Source organism: Podarcis raffonei, chromosome 5, assembly GCF_027172205.1.
Source record: "Podarcis raffonei isolate rPodRaf1 chromosome 5, rPodRaf1.pri, whole genome shotgun sequence".
In the NCBI taxonomy this organism is placed as follows: Eukaryota; Metazoa; Chordata; class Lepidosauria; order Squamata; family Lacertidae; genus Podarcis; species Podarcis raffonei.
In genome coordinates, this window is record NC_070606.1 from 56,820,830 (window position 1) to 56,836,142 (window position 15,313).

The 15,313-nt window shown below is 41.5% G+C and overlaps 1 protein-coding gene across 8 annotated transcripts in view; it reads left to right on the top strand.

The window, feature by feature from the left end:
- SH3PXD2A (SH3 and PX domains 2A) overlaps positions 1-15,313 on the top strand; it is a 249,449-nt gene that overhangs the window by 103,851 nt on the left and 130,285 nt on the right. For 7 of the 8 annotated variants that reach the window (XM_053389297.1, XM_053389300.1, XM_053389302.1 and 4 more), the window contains 2 exons: positions 3,431-3,507; positions 10,718-10,809. In XM_053389297.1, coding sequence (XP_053245272.1) covers positions 3,431-3,507; positions 10,718-10,809 — 169 coding nt within the window. Of the gene's footprint in view, positions 1-3,430; positions 3,508-10,717; positions 10,810-15,313 lie in introns of those variants that run through there. The other variant, XM_053389311.1, reaches the window with a different exon arrangement.

The following is a 15,313-nucleotide window of genomic DNA, read 5'->3' on the forward strand; positions in this document are numbered from 1 at the left end:
GAGAGCAGCAGGTTCAGTGAGTGTCATTTAAGATACTGCAGTTGTGTATGTCCCTAACATACTGTAAAAAAACATGTTGTGTGACTGCAAAAGTTATGATTCCCACCTGACTATAATGCTTCATGTCAGGTTTCTGGCAAAGGCCTGTTGAGTAGCATCTCTTGACTTATATAACAGCAGCCCTGCCCTGTCTACTGTGCATGCTGTCAAAACTTGGGTGTTTTTATTTTCTTCAAGGAGTTATCAGAGAGATGATGCAAGAAGTCTTTAATTTATCCTGTAAAACTGTAAGAAGGGAATCTTTTTGGATGCAGTTTCAGTTGGTATATTTGTGCAAATCCTTGGCTATTGGTTGCACTGTGATGAGAAGGATGAAGTTGACATTCTGTCAACAAAACACTCTCTGTGTCTCCCCACCCCTGATTTCCTCTTGTTGATGTCCAAGTGGCTTCAGACAGCTTGCCTATAATGGTCATTTATGAATTTTATTGTATGTAACAGAGGCTTGAGTGTTTGTTCTCCTGCAGAGTGATGGAAGGAATTTCATGGTGAGAAGCATAAAGGAAATTTGTTTCCCAGTACCAATTGTATATCTGTTCTCCTCCAGTGCCTAAAAATGACTACAGATAAGAGGAGAAATATATTTCTTTAAAGAGGGTGGTGGTAGTGGTGTTATAGCCCCCCCCATTTATCCAGCCCTATACAGACATGGTGCAACAACGTTAGGAGCAATTCTCCATTTAAAAATCAGAGCAAATCATACAGCTCTAAGGAAGGCTTAAAGATGCATTCAACTAGCAAGTCAATTAGAGTTGTGCCAGATGAACTCCCTTCCTGATGATGGACCAATACAGATCATCATAAATCTCTTGGCAATAAATGGGGATATTTGATCTTCCCAGGTCTTCAAGAAATCTTTAAACAGTAGCTTGAATTTCCCTGTGACGGAAATGATTGTACACAAGAGTCTAACATAAAAATGTATGCACTAAAAACTCAACGCAGTTTCTGTGCTGGAATAAATCATTCGAATTAGGCATATTTTAAAACAAATTAAAATTGGGATTTTGCAAGATTGTGTGTGCATGTTTGTGGAAAGGAAGGGGTAGTATGTGGGGGAAATGCTATAGCTGAAAATGCAATGCCTGGACCAAAATTACTTATTTCTCTCTCTCAGTGGTGGCTGGTGTCCATTGGGGCAGATAGGGCTTCTTCTTCTTTGGAGATCACTCATAGCTGAGTAAGATTGTCTTCCATAAACACGGTTTTAAAAATGAGTCCATAAGTGACTGTGGAGGCCAATTCTGGATCCACACGTCCTTTCACAGTGGGGACATTGGTTTCCTGCGGGAGTTGATCACGGTGTAGATTTGCCAAGGCAGGGAGACCAACAGTAAGTGGAGACCAAGCCAATCAGAGGTAGAGCCAGTGCTATTTTTCTAGAAAAAGAGGTGTCAGAACTCACCATGAACACCTCCCTTTTTCTTTTATAATGGCAATGGCACATACCTGAGAGGTGCCGCAACTGAGTTCCAATGAGTTCTGGCTGAAAAAAGCCCTGGGTAGAGCCAAATTGTTCTGATTTTGTCCCCATCCTTCTCCTCCTCCTGCCTGCTGAGTTCTCCAGGGGCAATAATGGTTAAATCATTATTATTATTAATCCCTGCCTTTCTCCTGAACTGGGTATGGTGTGGGGTCTTTTTGCCAGCCTAAATGGTCTACAGATGACTTCCCAATCTCTCTTCCATTAGAGAGCAGCAGCAGCAGCATTTAAAGAATGAATGCAGATATGGGATATCCTAGAACCTCACCCCATCCTTTTTATTTTATTCTATTTTGTTTTATTACTCTGTTCCACACAATAACATTACACTTGCCTTGTTTCTCATGTCCAAACCTTGTATCTATTATGGTACTTTGGAGCTGTTGGCAGGAATGAGCCTCCTTGTAAATTGCTTAGCGAAGTTGGATTACAAATTCAGGAGGCCTTTCATTTGTTCCACATCTATGGCTGCTTTATATTTTGTAAAATATGGTCGCCACCAGTCTGGTTTTCACTTTGTGGCTTGGATTAGAAACTGGGGAATGGGAGTTGTTCACAATCCGCACTATCTCCACATGACGCATTATTAAAACTTCTGCTTAGCTTGCCCAGCACACCAGTTAGTTGGAATGCTGAAAAGGTGGGGGCTGTTGTATTGTAAAAACAGTAATGACCACCACAACCCCGCAAAATTAGGATGTTTTTATAGTGTCCTTCTGTACAGCAGTTTGAAAGGAGGATGTTTGCCCTAAACTAAGCCTCACATTCCTGGTCCCATATTGCGAGAAAAACCAAGGCATGTATCCCATGTTGCCTTGTGTTGGTGTAGTGGAATGAGAAGTGAAGCAAAACTTACACATGATTTATGCAGTTTAATCCCCCAGTTTAATCCTCCCTTCCTTTAACCTGACAGGTCTTCTTAATCACACCCAGACCCACTAAATTGATATTTTGCCAGCTACTGAGGGGTGCTGGAATGCATTCTCTTATCCTCCAAAGAGACAGCAAGTATTGTTAGAGCAGCCAGCACCAGCCAGCTGTTGATGAGAACCTGGTCCTGATCCTGCAAACATGTGCAACCCTTGAAATAGATGCAGGGTTATTACAGTATCCAACCTGGAAGTTAGCAGCTCATAGACAACCGTGATCAGGCTTTCCTGCTTCATTTTTCAGGCCCTACTAAGCAGTCTTTGTAGGATCTAGTCAGAATGGATGGTTCTGTATGTATTATTCTTCAGCCGTCTGGTGCAGCTGCTTCCAGGCAGGGTGGTTCAGACAGTAGGACACCAGGGTCCTGCATTCAGACCTCACTGTTCTGAGCCCTGATTCCTTACACCCGGGGTCAGCAAACTTTTTCAGAGGGGGCTGAACTATATTTTTTTGGGGGGGAAAGAATGAATTCCTATGCCCCACAAATAACCCAGAGATGCATTTTAAATAAAAGCACACATTCTACTCATGTAAAAACCCCAGGCAGGCCCCACAAATAACCTAAAGATGCATTTTAAATAAAAGAACACATTCTACTCATGTAAAAACATGCTGATTCCCAGACCGTCCGCAGGCCAGATTTAGAAGGCGATTGGACCGGATCCGGCCCCTGGGCCTTAGTTTGCCTACCCATGCTTACACCTTTGACTGGGTACCGATGCCTGCAGTGCTAAAAATCTGACAGACAGCCTTATTTCACACATTTTCTAGAGTGTGAAAAAGTGTAACAAATCCAAACTGTCAGACCTCTTGTTCTGCCACAAGCCTTACTCATTTAGAGATGGCATTATGAAGAGATCCAACTTTCTAACCTTTTTCTTCACACCTGGGCTCAAATAGTCAAAGTGTTGTCTAGGAGGCACCTGCTCAATTTCTACATCCTCTTTTCCCCCCTAGGTAAAATCCTATTCCGGAGAAGTCACATTCGAGATGTCGCTGTGAAGAGGCTACGACCTATTGATGACTATTGCAGGGTAAGAATTCTTATCTTCTTAGGAGAGTGATAACTGACAGAACACAATGAGAGATGGTCACCCAAGCATATTTAGAGGGGAACGGGACTGTTTTAGCTTACTGGTATGTCTGCAGAGTTTCCCTCTCACACAAACAAAAGATGCATAGTTGAATTAACTGTAATCTGAATCTGAAAAATAAAGGAAGATGAAAATGCTGCTTACCCTTCAGAATGCGCCCTTTGAGTTCCAGCGGTGTATAGTGGAAAAGGACATATATAATATAGTCCTCTCTCTTAAGTGATGTCAATACCCCTATGACATTTAATTATTTCTTAAATAACTCCTGTGGCAATGTGTTCCCATCCCATCATAATCTAGAACATCCAGTGTTACACAGTTCTACTGAAGACTCCCATGGTATTTTTCAAAGTATTTCCTTTCTTTTTAAAAGTAACTATTTACATGATTGATCACCTTGACCCAGTGCCTGCGGGAGGCATGTTCATTCAGTATTATTTCTAATGGAAGAAGGAAAGAAAGGAGGACACTTAATAGGTATACCTCACCTATAGAGCTTTATGGGTCAAAGACCAGAGAGGAAGCTGCTGTAGATCCTGGAGCTGGAATCCTTGGAGGTTCACTCCTGTGAGGTTGGCAGCTGCTACATCTAGAAACTGTGGTTTTTCAAAGTAAGTTACAAAGGCCTGCTGCTCCTTAAAATCAAACTGTCTCTTGCTTCTCTCTGGCTGCAAATCCTATGCACAATTACTTTTGAGCAAACTCCGTAAAATTCAGTGGGGCTTACTTCTCAGTCACCATACACATAATTGGGCCCCTTTCACAATCATCGTGTTGTGTTTTCAAAATAGTACTTATTGATTTAAAGGATTTTTTTCCTCCACTGTTCAGCTAAATATGCACACAATTAATATAAATGCTGTTTGTATTAGAATGGTGTGTGTGCATGTATCCTCATTCTTTTGGATCCTGATCATATGAACAAAGACTCAAAGAGTATCAGGAAGTAAGCAGTCTACATTAATTGATCTTATAAATGCCCTCACTGAGCATGGTTAAACAGAGGCAAAGATATGATGCCCATGGTGTTAGCACTTGCTGACCAATAGAGGGTCAAACAGGGCCTCTAAAATTAGTTCAGCTTCTGCTCCCCTCCCCCTTCCCCCGGTATAGTTTTAGGCAAAATAATGTGGTAGAAGCGTATTGATAGCAAAATGCATCAAAGTTCTAAGAGCTCGAGACCCAAAGAAAAGATAGCATTAATTCTCAACCCTCTGGCTAGGGAAAACGGAACTAAAACCTTATCTTATGAGATCAAGCCTTTTGTGCAACAATTGATGCAGTGTCTGGCAAATGAAGGCGTAATGGCTGTAACCACGTGTACTCACACTGTATCCTTCACATTAATCGTTCAGACAGGAACTGTGCAAAACATGTGCATATGAAATAATGTCATGGGTTCACTGAACAGACGTGCTGCTCAGAAAGCAGGAATTCACTCCAAGATTGTAGAGGTGGCCTCTGACCCCACCCAGAAAGCAGACATTGGTTACTTATCTAAGATGCAATTGTTTGAGAAGCAGACAGTCCCTTACTGGCGCGAGGGACGTGTCTGAGAAATACATGCTTGAGAAATTGTTATATCATTTATGGCTGTGATAGCAAAGGCTACCTAACTGCTAGTCAGTATTCATCTTGGCCTTGTTTACTATCTGTGTCAGTGGAATCTACCAAAGCAGTCCCCTTGCAGTGAAGTCAGGCTCCTTTTGTTCTTAAAAATTCTAATCGATACTGAACGAAGTACAAGCTGCAGCTTGACATGAACATTGTGTGTGTATGTGTGCATCTATATTGATTGAGTGTTAGTAGGGCTACTTCATCGACAACACTGTAGTTATTAAAAAAGCAGCAGTCCCTTGTCTACTGAGATTCATAGTTGATTCTATGAACTCACATGATATGGAATGTGATCATGCAAATGCCCACTAATTGGAGACATCATATTATGCCCAGTGTACAAGTCAGCTAGGGTGGCATGGTGAAAAAGAGGGAGGCCCTTGCACCTCTGATAGTTGTGAATTTCAGCAGGTGTAGCTTGCATGGCAACGTGGTTTATCACAACGTACAAACACAGCCCTTTTTTCTAACACACACAATGCTGCTCCAGTTACAGTGGTGCTCTGTGGGATGTAGTGCAACTAACATGCACTGGAACTTGTATGATTGGACCCAAAGTTAGGGAATAATATACCAGGAAATATATGTGCCTCTTACAAAATAAATAAAAGAAAACAAACCGGAACATAGACCGTGAAAAAGAGAATTTGAAGGGGTGGCCGAAAGGTTTGCAGTGTAACTCCACTCTGGTTAGCCTCAGAACTCTTCAGCTGCCCCTTGGCTTGTACCAATGTGTGAGGGTATCTCTGTGAAAGTCTCTATCAGACTAAAACCTGCCAAAATTTGAGCAACATGTAAATAAGAAAAATAAAATTTATAAAACACAAAAACTTCACATTGGACAGTTTTGTGGTTACTCTCAACAATCCTGTGAAATAGGTGCAAGATAATGATTGGACTTCGTGGCAGAGAAGGGATTTAACTGGGTTCTTTCTGGCCCTAGTTTAACACATAATAACTTGGTATAGTTGTTAGGACCTAACTTCTGTACTGTGTTATAGATGTGAATGGTCTAGAGCCAATTTCATGCCATGTGCATTTGGCAAATATATAGCAAACTTGTCTTAAGATGATGATTGGACTGTGGACATTTCCATAAAAGTCTAATGCAATCCTTGATTGCTGCTGCCACAATGGTATCACTGTCAGTAGATCACTACCTCAAATTCACACAGTGTATATATATGTAGCATGGACTTGGTAAAGGTAAAGGTACCCCTGACTGTTAGGTCCAGTTGCAGATGACTCTGGGGTTGCATGCTCATCTCACTCTATAGGCCGAGGGAGCCAGTGTTTGTCTGCAGACAGCTTCTGGGTTATGTTGCCAGCATTACTAAGCTGCTTCTGGCGAAACCAGAGCAGCGCACAGAAATGCCATTTACCTTCCCGTCAGACTGGTACCTATTTATCTACTTGCACTTGATGTGCTTTCGAACTGCTGGGTGGGCAGGAGCTGGGACCGAACAACGGGAGCTCACCCTGTAGCGGGGATTCAAACCACCAACCTTTTGATCGGCAAGCCCTAGGCTCTGTGGTTTAGACCACAGCGCCACCCGCGTCCCCCGACATGGAATTGATACCAGGCCATATTTGGACACATCAAATCATTTTTCCAAATTATGCCCTAGAAAAAGCAGATATGGAATTTATTTTATTCAGCAGAAAGAAGCAATGCAAATCAAAGTACACCAATCTCTGCATATAGAGAAACTCATGGCAAATATTACTTTCAAAATCAGATCTGCTGTATAGCTGACTGGAATCTTTGAAAGTGAAGAACAGGAGATGCCCAGGCTACCTCTGCTCAGCAGACCTCCCAAGAACCCGTGTGATGTGTTTCATAGCCATACAGCTGCTAAAGTAAATAACTCAACTTTGATAATTAGGCTCTTTCTGGCACCGTGATGGAAGTCTTTCCAGAGGCAAGTTGAGGATCAGGCACAGTAAGGGATCTATCTTTTCATGTATATAAACACAAACAACAGAACTCTGAATGTTTTGCCTGGTAATCAGCACGACTGTGTGAGCTGCGCTTGTAAATATTTCTTGCCCACTGGAATTTATCTCCCTGGATCATTTTCCTGTTAGCAAACTTGGCATTATTTTTGTGTGAATTGAACTCTTCCAGGGCCCATCTGAAGCAGCTTTCTTCTTTCATCTTTGCAGTTTCCCCCAATCTGAAATAATGAGCTACTTCTTCATAGGCTTTCTATACCAGACACATTTCATTCTTTAGTAAGGGTTCTCAACTGTTGTGGTCACATAAAGCCTCTCTAAATGTGTTTGCAATGTATCTTTCACTGTTAATGCATATAATGCCTTTTCCATTCTTATTTGCCAAAACATTTAATTCCGTTTGTTAAGCCAGTGTCTTCTTTGCCACCTTGTCCATTCCCCTTCTCCATGCCCCCGTCCTCTGCTACTTAATTCCTTCTGATGTCCTTCTGGATCATTCAGACCAAAGTCTCTTCAGCCCAGTATCCTGATCCAACAAGATAAATAAATAAGCATTAAAAAGCCTTTGCCCTCTAATAGAATTACACTTCCCAAGGGAACGACTCCAAAACCACTTGAGCCCAGAATGTAGAGGCACTTGCAGAATGTGGTTCCGTGAGTATCATTGACACCTTTCGATAGTGCCTATTAAATCAGTACTTGATGAGTGACAATTTTCCCACTCTGATGTCCCTGCCATTTTGTGAGCTTTTAAAAAGCATTTGAGATTTCAAAACAACAATATTCCCCAAACGCTTTAGAGGCTGTTTGCTCCCTCTCCCTCCACTCAAGTGCTACAGGGATCTTTTAGCCTTTTGAAAAATTGACAAATGTGAGCAGGGCTACGTAGCCTTTACTCTCACAGCAATGTCTTGACATTTCATTAACCTTTTCCTTAGGGGGAAACCCCCCCCCAAGAAATGGTGTGTTCATCTTCTCCAGTCGCAAAGTACATATATCTTCTGTTTTGAAGTAAAAGAAGCAAATTGATATAGCTGTCGCTTACAACAAAGCTATTGCTTGCAGCCCAACCCCACTAGATTGTGTAAGGACAATTTGCACTACTGGTGCTGTGTGAGGCTAGCTCAATTGCAGAAACAATCTACACAGGTTCTATTCAGATGTCATGCTGTCTAGTCGTTCAACAAAGTCTTGGGGACAAGCTTTGTATGAACTCACTCTTTCCTCATCTTTCTTCCTATAAGCAGGCCCATCTTAATGGAACACTTACTGGTTTGTCAGACTACAAACTGGTTTGAATTTCCAGACCAAAATTGCAAATTCAAGTTTAAACTTTGGCTTGCAATCCTTATTTGGCTCATAAAATCCGGGTGTGTTTCATTAAACCAAGCACTGAAGGGGAAAGGAGAGGAGGGATTATGCATGTACAGTGCCTGATCCTGCAAACCATGGATTGGATTAACACAGGCACCTGAATGCAAACACAGGGATCTCAGAGTGCCCTTGCAGGGTTGTGGGCCATACCAGCTTTTATAGTTTCAGCAATTCCTCCCTATTGGTTATATGGAAACAATACCAGTATTTCACACAATTAATGAAAAGTATTTACCTCTAATCACCATGCACAGAAGTAAAACAGCATAAAAGGTTCTGGGATTTTTTCAGCTCCTAGTGCAGGCAGGAAGCCATGAAAAAGAAGGAAATATGGGGGTCTTCTAACAGTCTGGGTGGACTTTCTTAACTCCTGTGCCAAGAAAATCATATCATAAATCGTGGATATAATCACAGTCAAGCTCACATTTTCAAATCACATCATGGCAATATAATTGCAGTCAAACTGATATTCTGTTTTTATGATTAATTTTAATTGATCCTATCCACTTAATAGTCCCCCCCCCCCGGTAATATGTATATGCACCACTTAGACGCTTGGGTGATTAAACAGTATATAAACAGGCAACGTAAATAAACAAACCTTATCAAATTTCATTAAATAATAGAAAGGATTTTTTTTCCCAAATATGAAAGGCAACTAACAAGATCAACAAACATAAAGAAACAATGAAAAGCAATTGCTTAAAAAAATATGCATCATTACAGAACAAGGTATCAGAGCACTATAAATCAGGCACATAGTAAAAGAGTTACCGTAGATAACGGTAGATAACGGCAAAGACCTATCTAGAGAAAAAAAACAATTTTAAAAATCTGCTTTTACATCCAGATAAGCCAGGCAACCTCATTCTGGTGAATGGGTTTATAACAAGTCTGAGAAGATTTGGTTATACTGAACTCTTTGGTGACAACCTGTCTCAGGACTTACCCATACTTTTCCCCGGGGAAAACCACTCTTTAGCTCTCATTAGGAGCGAACAGCAATTGGGTTTTCCATGGATTTCCATTTGTTTCTATTTAGAGCCAAAGAGCATGTTTTCCTTGGGAAATGAGTAGGGTAAGGGGAAAACCTCTGAGACTCATACTCAGAAAGCATTGGTCAAACAGAAAACCTCTCAGACATGTGCTTTATAGGCACGTGAGAAGCAGTAGTGTGGACGAGCCCTTAGAAAAAATAGTAAAAAAACTCCTACCCATTATCCTTGCTGATTTGTTTAAATCTCTTTGCAATCTGGGAAGTCAAAATTGTTCTGTCTGATCCTGTGCATAAACACCAGCCATTGGAAATTGGAAGGAAGTATTCCTAATACCTTTTTTGAAAAATAAATAAATAATAGACGTGGATCACCATGGCATCATTTTGCACAGGATAATGATCAAAGGATATCTGAACCTTTCATCAAGACTCAAAACCGTGATGCACAACAGTGCTCTTGGAACAGGATATAAATCTCAAGTAAATTAATTGGTTGGAGGCATTGGGAAGTATAAAATGGCACCTTGCCCATCTATAACTACAATAGGTCAAATGTTCAAAGTAAAGCAAAGTAAACTACAATAGGTCAAATGTTCAAAGTAAAGCATCTTTAAATGAATTATGAAATGAGTGAGATTATAATGTCAAGGACTCTGTTTTTTTAACAAAACATTAAACAAGAATAGTATAGGTATGTTTTGACCCAGAACAGCTAGCTTTTGTGCTTATTTAAATAAAGAGCATAAGATTGTTTCTTCCTTTTATACCAGCTAATGATACCATTACAAGAGATGGTGTCTTTCTCTTTGAAAATTCTCCATCACTAAGGACTAGTCTGCATTTCTGCTTGTCCCGTGCCTAGAAAGGGACGACCAACTAAAGCAGGCTTTTTCAACCTTTTGGTCTCAAGGTGTTGCTGGACTACACCTCCCATCATCCCTGACCTGTGGCCATGCTGCCTGGGGATGATGGGGATTGTAGTGTAACAACATCTGGGCCCCAAGGTTGGGGAATATTGAACAAGGATCAACAGCTGTGAATCTGCTTGAAGACCAAGTTTGTAAGTCCAATTTGTGTTTTTATGTCATCCTGTTTTTATTCACTAACATTTCTGGGTTGATATGATCCAAAACTTTTTTTTTTTAAATCTTGTTACTTGGCATATTTTTAAAAAACTGACTTTCCCTTATATATATTTTAAAACAGGCATTGGTGAAGCTTCCCCCTCACATTTCACAGTGTGATGAAGTCTTTCAGTTCTTTGAGAGCAGACCAGAGGACCTAAACCCTCCTAAAGAGTAAGTTCCATTGTTGCTTTTGCTGCTGCACTTCTCCAATTTTGTTAGCGAGGAAGGAAGCTAAAGGTCATTGCATTTTATCGCATCCAGAGGATGGAAGAACACTTGGTTTTATTTTAAGCTTTTAATTCCCAGGGAAATGAGACTATAATTTGGCACATGTAAGTCTGTGTGTGTGTGTGTGCGCGCTTATGCAAGGGGAAAATTGAAACAAACTTGGCATCTGTTTAATCATAGGTCAGAGGACAGAACTTTTCTCGCTTTGTTAGTTTGCCTAATTGTGTTCTTCCAAGGAATCATTAAAGTCATAAAAGTATTGGCTTTATCAGCTGAAGGAAATCCTGCCAGTTAAAATATCAAGTTTTAATCACCGTCTACCTTACCAGATATACTCATGCTCAAAGATGATTTGCAAGGCTTTGATTATGATCCGTGACGGATACAATATCCGGAGAGCCTATTTTTTTGAAGCCGAAAGCAAAAGCAATCACACCAAGAGAGCAGATTCTGCTGGATGCAGAAGAGAAATATACCTGCCATTCTGCTGAATTACCAATAACTATATTATTTGTGTTATATACCTCCTCCCAGCAGACTGTAATTAGCAGGGGGGGTTTCTCCTCCCCTCCAATGTGGGGCTCAAACTCACAACTCTCAGATCAAGTGTCTCATGCTCTACCAAATGAGCTATCCTCTCTGGCCTCCTAGTACTCTGTCAACCCAACAAAAGGGCATCAAGTGTACCTAAGAAGGAGTTGTGAATGTTCCTCTGCCTCATCTGTATTGCAGCTGCTTACTAGTGAGATACAGCTACCAGGCGATATAAAGCTAAATTACACATTATGTATGTCCAAATATTTTCATCTTAAAACAGCAGTAAGTGGGGGTGGAGGGATTGGAGCAGTAGTGCTGGAGTAAATTCGAACTATTTTCTTCATGCTGTTTTCCTGACCTAATTTCACCCGCAAAGCTGTGGTTAGCCCTACATGATTTTTTCCTCCTCATATATTTTCTGCAACTTTGGGAGTATTTCAGTTGGGAACAGGTATGTGGGCCCTGTTCTGATCAGATTTTAAATGATGAACCTTGAAAGTGGTTGAGCATCTATCAAGCTAACTAGCTAGCTAAACAAACAAACAAACAAACAAACAAACAAACAAGGTAATAAAAATGTTATGCATCTAAACGAATACCTAATTCAAAATATTGTGATTGGACAGGAAGCCAGTTGTGAATGAAATCTGACATTTCACTAGCAGATGCAATGGAATTGCCTCCCCTCCCCTTCTCCCTGCAATCGCCGTACCTCGCAATCTACTCCAGAGGGGTCCTCCAAGCCTTCAGAGTATATTTTAGGGGCACATGGGCAGATTCTTGGAGTAGGGGAGGAAGAATGAGCCCTGTTTACACAAATTGAAATCCATTGTGCAAATAGATCACTACAGCTGGTTGTCACGCTGCATCACTAATTCCATAATGTTCTGCATAAGAAAGGTAGTTCTATTCACCTATCCACTCTGCTTTCAAGAAAAAGAAATATGCCTGTTTCTGAAAATTGCTTTTGCACTTATTGATCTGCTCTCTGGTTTCTAGCAAAGTAATTGATATCTTTGGAGATCTGAACTGTTTTACCATGGTATATAATTGAATTTATATTGGCAGTCCAGCCAGATGTTCTCAACCTGACCTAGAGGTAGGAGGAGGTTATTAGGCATTCCTCTTACATGCAAAGATTTATTTATGTGTTTAAAAATGGGAGGAAGTGGTGCCCTTTCTGCCCCAAGTGCATGCATGATCACACACCTTTTGAGTGACTAAATAAAAACTGATTTTCCAGGCAACACACACACACACACACACACACACACACACACACACACAAACACACCCCAATGTATTGATTATAAAACTGCAGGTGACTAGTGCCATCTCATGAGAAGCATTTCCCCTTTTGTCTGACGTGAGTTAGAGATGCCACTTCTGAGAAGGTGACTTCTGTGATACATAAACATACATAATCATCAGTGAAAGAAAGATTGGGCTGTATCTCACTATCTCACTCACACTCGGAGCAAACCCACTGAAATCAATGCACTTGTTAGTTATGAGTGATTTTAAGCCCACTGGATCTACTTCAAGTGTGACCTACTTTGACATAACCCTGTCCTTCAAAAAAGCTTTTTTATTATTCATATGTAAAGCTACACAGTTTTAATTGATTAATACAATTCATGATTAATTGATAACATTTCTTGAATAGAAAAGATGCCCCTATTTTGTATCTGAGATTATCTGCTAAACTCCTCATATATTCTGTACATGCTATTTGTAAGAAAAGCACTCAGTAGCCTGGTTCAGATGTAATATCAAACCATGATTGGTGCAATGCGTACAAGCTTTTAAAGACCATTGAGCTCATGCTTTCTCTCTTCGCCGTACAGGCTGAAATTTCTTCCCTCCCTTCCTTGTTTGTGGCAAACCACTGTCTGCCACTTTGTACAAATCTGCAAAACTTAACACCACAAACTAGGATTGCAAACCATGGTTTGATCCTAGTTTCCATACTGGTTTGTAGGACAAGGCAAACCATGGTTTGCTGGTTCAGATGAAATTGCAAACAATGCCTGAAGCTAGGAGGGGATCCTGTCATGAAAGGAAAGGGGAAGGGGGAAGGAGCCTGTGAGCCTGAGGTCTCATCCACACTTTGGCTTGGCCTGTATTTTGATCATATTGTGCATTAATTCCTCTGGGTCCAAAAGCTTTTCTTGTTGTTCCATAGCTGTGCATTGGAAAAATCCGATCTTACCCACTCAATTGAAGTTTGGTTAAGCAAAATCTCTCTTCAGATTTTCCACACATCTGAAAAGATCCAACTCAGTGGGTAAGATCGTATTTCTGTAAGGGACAGTCACATAAAAATGCAAAAAGCTCTCAGACCAGGGTGAATTAATTGGTACACAATACAATCAAAATATGGGTGAAGCAAAACTGTGGATGAGCCCTGTGTGAGGCTCAAGTCTCCCTCATGTGGTACTAAGCTGTGGTTTGGCATTATGTCTCAAACATCCCAGTATCTCTAAATTATTTCTTCTTCAAAGAAAATATTCGAACAAGGCCACATTCTTTTCTTTTTTTTAAAAAAAGTTTTAATTTCTTTTAAGATAAGTAGGTAGCTTTTAGGTGCTTTAAAGAATATCGTATCCAAGAGATAAATGTCAAAAACTGCTTGGTAAAGTCACCACCACATCATCAGTCTCTCTGCCTGTCTGCACTGATGGTCTTTGATGCACTCTGGCCCCCAGAAACACAAACAGCAGATCAAATAACCTCATGTTTTGACTCAAAACGACAGGCAGCTTATCAAACTATCAGAGCTTCTGATTTAATTGAAATTTCACAGATAACCCTAGACCTGGTTTTCAGAACGGGGCCTCAGCTACCAGAGGAAATGCCATTATGACTGTGATCATGTTAGAGAAAAGATTGTTCTAGCAGAACACAAGATTGAGATAATGGCCATGGCAGTGAGTGAGGAAGCCGGCCTAAAAGCATGGGGCAAAGGAGGAAGCTAGGGAGAGGAAAGCATGAGGCAGCTGAGACAATGGGGTGAACAGGATGAGTGCTCAAGTTATCAAGGAGGGAAGGGAGAGACAAACATGACTAGGATTCTATTAAACATCTTGAACATCCCCAAAGCACTAAATAAATACTTCATGTTGTGATATAGGTCAGTTTGATGTACTCATGTTGAATTCATGTAATCTACAGTGGTGCCTCGCAAGACGAACGCCTCGCAAAACGAAAAACTCGCAAGACGAAAGAGTTTTCCGTTTTTGAGTTGTTCCGCAAGACGAATTTCCCTATGGGCTTGCTTCGCAAGAAGAAAGGCTTTGCTCCCCACCGCCAGCATTTTAAAAGCGGTCTGGGATAGCAGGGCTTTCCCGCTATCCCGGACCGCTTTTAAAATGCTGGCCATCGGGAGCAAAGACTTTCGCCCACCGCCGGCCTTCAGAAGAGGTCCTGGACCTCTTCTGAAGGCCGGCGGGGGGGCAAAAGTCTTTGCTCCCCCCCGCCTGCCTTCCCGGGACAGCGGAGACTTCTCTGCTGTCCTGGGGCGATCTTAAAATGCTGGCGGGTGGCAGCGAAGGCTTCGCTGCCGCCCGCCAGCATTTTAAAATCGCCCCGGGACAGCAGAGAAGTCTCCGCTGTCCTGGGGGTTTTAAAATGCTGGCGGTCGGGAGGAAAGCCCTCCTGTCCCCGGAGCTTGCGGGGTGGGAGGTGGGGAGAAGGGCTTTTCTTCCCACCGCCAGCCTTCAGAACAGCCTTCTGAATGCTGGCGGTGGGAAGAAAAGCCCTTGCCCCCCCCCAGCCTTCAGAAGAGGTCGGGGGACAGACTGTCCCCGGACCTGGTCTGAAGGCGGTTTCCATAGGAACGCATTGATTGATTTTCAATGCATTCCTATGGGAAACGGTGCTTCGCAAGACGAAAAACTCGCAAGAAGAA